Below are 3917 nucleotides of genomic sequence, written 5' to 3'. Positions count from 1 at the left end.
CATAAGATTTGGATCAACACGATTGGGTGTGGCTGAGCCTATGTATTATACTCTACATACGCCCTTGAGTGACAGTGTAAAAGACATGTATTTATTAGTGCCATTATATTAACTGGTGAATATAATAATAAATCTGCAGGTATGAGTGAAAATCAATTATTTCCTCCATTTACTTTTACTTGTCTACTATTGACTTTGCACACCCCTTAAGAAATAGTAAATAAAGTGCATGATTTACCATGATAGCCATATCAATGCATATTAATTGGTGTATAGCCTTAATGGACTTAGAAAATTATTTGAAATGAGTAATTAATGCTAAGGGCAAAACAGAAAAAATAAATTATTTTTCTCTTGATATGCAAAAAGTGACAAGTAAAAATGAAAATCTATTTTTAGAATACTTGACAACTAAAAGTAAACGGAGGGAATATATGTGTAATTTTATCCACTATAACAATAATGTCACAAAAATATTCTTTTTTAACATTAAAGTAACTTAACTTCACTCACAACTTGATTTGAACTATATGGCATACATTGCACCTCTCCTAAGCCAACTTTTTGTAATCCTAGATGGATTTTCAAAATTTAGCTTGCTCAGTGACATCTTGAATCAATTGTGTCAAATTGAAGTAAGAGGAACCCCCTTCCTCCACAGCCTTCCTTGCCATTTCTCCTAGTTCTTTAGCTCTTTTTCTTCTCATTTCAGCTTCCTCTTCTTCACCAAATACTTCTTCAATTACCTTCTTAATATCATCTTTACTTACTTGTGCTCCCACTTTTTCTTCCTCACCAAACATCACAGGATTCTCAATCCCAGCCCTTACTCCTGTCTTTAATACATTCACTATTAGCCTCTCATTGCAAAATTGCTCAGCAAACAATGGCCAAGTGATCATCGGCACGCCAGCTGATATTCCTTCCAGACTCGAATTCCATCCACAATGCGTCAAAAATCCACCAACTGAAGCGTGAGACAATATTAGTACTTGTGGTGCCCAACCATGGATTAGAATTCCTTGTCCTTTAACTCTTTCCTCAAAATTTTCTTCAACTAACCATTTTTGGAACTCATCTGACATGTGTCTAACAACCCAAATAAAGGGTCGTTTCGACGATTCAAAACCAATCCCAAGCTCTATCATTTGTTGTGTTGGAAGCCGCGATAGGCTTCCGAGACAAACAAAGAGTACAGAGTTTTTTCCCCAAGAATCTAGCCATTTTAGGCATTGGTGTTCATCAATTGAAGCCTTGTTCCCTCTTTCAGCTTTGTCTTGTTTCTCTATATTGCATAACGAAACAGGGCCAATAGTCCAAATTTTCTTGTCATTGGCCTTTTCCAATCCCTTGACATATTCTTGTTCTAAATCCTCAAAACTATTCACTACTATCCCATAAGCTTCATCCTCTGCTTCCTTCATTTGATCCCCTAATTCTTTCCAATATGAATCTCTTGGCCAAACAATATTTGCAAGCTGAATTTTGCTTAGTTCAATTTTGTCATATAATCCAGGCACTTGAAAATACTCTTTATCAGACTCTATATTTTCCAACTCTTTCCAATCTCTCAAATTATGTAAACACAATAAAGAGAAACAACACATCCCATGAAAAACAATCCTAGGGATGTTAAATTTTTGCGCAACATTAGTAGTCCAAGGGAAACACATATCAGATATTAAACAATTTGGCAATGGATTCAATTCTTGCAACAAGTCTTCCACTTGGGGTTGAAGTTTTTTCGTGGCATCGAAAAAATTCAACCCCAAATCCATAGACGGAAGCATGTCGAAATTTTCACATCCTTCAGGTAGTCCTGACTCTAAGCTTGGAAAATAGAGCTGAATTATTTGAATCTTTAGTCCTGACTCTATAGCGCGATCAACAACTGTCTTGAATCTAGTGGCATTTAAGTGTGTAGTGAAGATTGTGATTATTACTCCGCGCTGTGCTAATAACCTCGCAATGTCAATCATAGGGATAGTGTGACCTTGTGCCATGAAAGGAAATAACACAAAATGTGGCTGAACTGTGAGAATACCCATTGTTTGATACCTTTGGTAGTAAAATATTAGTCAAAAGATCAGAGAATTTTTGGTATGTCTTAGGGGTTACTATATTGTTTCAACATTGCTTGTTTTATAGTACATGTTTTATTGTAAATTGATGACGTAAGAGCAGACATAAGCATATTCAACAGTATCTTAAGTGTGGTGTGTGGTTAAAGGGGCCACCGGATGCACAAAGCATCACGCATTTTATGTCGGGTCTGAGAAAGGGGTCATACTTCAAGAGGTGTGATGTAGACAGCCTACTAATGCAAGCATTATTGGCTTCTTCTATGTCTCGAACCAGTAATCTACAGGTCACAAACGAAGACAACTTTATTGTTGCTTCAAGGCTAGCTCCTTTAAAGCAGACATAAGCATATTCAGCATTATCTTAAGTGCGGTGTGTGGTTAAAGGGCAACTCCGGTGCACAAAGTATCCCGCATTTATGCCGGGTTTGAGGAAGGATCGTCCTCCAAGAGGTGTGATGTAGACAGCCTACCCTAATGCAAGCATTATAATTGGCTGCTTGTACGACTCGATCACGTAACCTACAGGTCACACACAAAGACATATTTACTGTTGCTCCAAGGCTCCGTTTAAAGCAGACATAAACTTAATGGACATTATCTTATGTGTAGTGTGTGGTTGGCAGTGTGAAACTGGATTTTTGAGGATGATGTTTACTCGTTAGTCATTTTTTTTAATGTTGTTAGGCATGGGATTTTCCAGCGTTTATAACGACAAAATGAAGCTTCTGATTCTTACAATGAACAAGCTTCTAGAGACATTGCTGCATTTTTTTTAAATAAAAAAAAATACTTGGAAATACACAAAATAAGATTAAATATACAAGATAGATAGTTCAGATGAATATGAATCGTTCATTTCTATGAGGCTGGTAAGAAACCAATGTTATAACAAACACGTATAGTAATTAAATACATTGAGGGCTTTGAAATTGTCTTTAATATATGCTTTGTAATTGAGAAGTTTGTGTCGTATTAACAAAGGCAATAACAAAAAGGCCTTCTAAATTGCCTATTCAAGAAGAATGTGGAAAGTATGTCAAGAAGTTTTAATTATATACAAAATTACTCAAAATGACATGAAATTAACATTATCGATACAAGGAATGAATATTCATTTGGCTAGGTCGATAATTAGCTTTTTAGATGTCATGATATACTATTTTATGTTGGTTGCTTTTGTTACAATCTTTATCTTTATTTGTCTTGCTTCTCAACCAATATGGGACTCTAATATCACCAGAAAAACTGGAGCATGAACAACATAAAACTGGTCAAAAGACTTGACCTCCTCTTTAATGTCTTCAATTTTCACAACTTTAAAACACACTTAAAAAAGAATATCATATATCATATAAAATGCGTATCTCTAAGTAATTTCTCAATAGGAGAGAGCTAGATTAGTATTTGGTATGGGTCCAATTAACCCAATAATTTTTGCTTAAACCCTGTATTGGTATTAGGAATTTTATTACATATATTATAAATATTTAATTGCAAACTTAGTAACTAAAATGAGCAACTAGTTCGATGGCAAATTCAGAACGCAGAAATTTTAAATCCTAGCTCTGCCTCTATTTCTTTTGGTATAGAGCTTGGTCACAGTCTAGCAGTGCAGTTCGTTATTAGAGCAAAGGCGGAGCCGTGATTTGAAGTTTACAGATTCGAAGTTCTAAAGTTATTGGATTCTAAATTAATAATTTATATAAATTCAGTAAAAAAAAAAATGACAAATACAAGATTTGACCAAATTGTAATTTTTATCAAATGATCCACGCACTGAGCTGTTTCGTTTTGTTGTCTATTAAATCTCCTTAACCCCTTGCTTCAGTTTTT

At 35.0% G+C, this 3917-nt stretch overlaps 1 protein-coding gene across 1 annotated transcript; it reads right to left on the bottom strand.

Moving 5' to 3' along the window:
• On the bottom strand, positions 413-2717 carry LOC109228926 (UDP-glycosyltransferase 73C5-like). The gene has a single exon (XM_019394189.1). The coding sequence runs from the start codon at positions 2046-2048 to the stop codon at positions 585-587; it is 1464 nt and encodes a 487-aa protein (XP_019249734.1). The 5' UTR covers positions 2049-2717; the 3' UTR covers positions 413-584.

The sequence above is a fragment of the Nicotiana attenuata genome, chromosome 7 (assembly GCF_001879085.1).
Source record: "Nicotiana attenuata strain UT chromosome 7, NIATTr2, whole genome shotgun sequence".
NCBI lineage: Eukaryota > Viridiplantae > Streptophyta > Magnoliopsida > Solanales > Solanaceae > Nicotiana > Nicotiana attenuata.
This window is presented reverse-complemented; position numbering and strand designations above follow the sequence as displayed.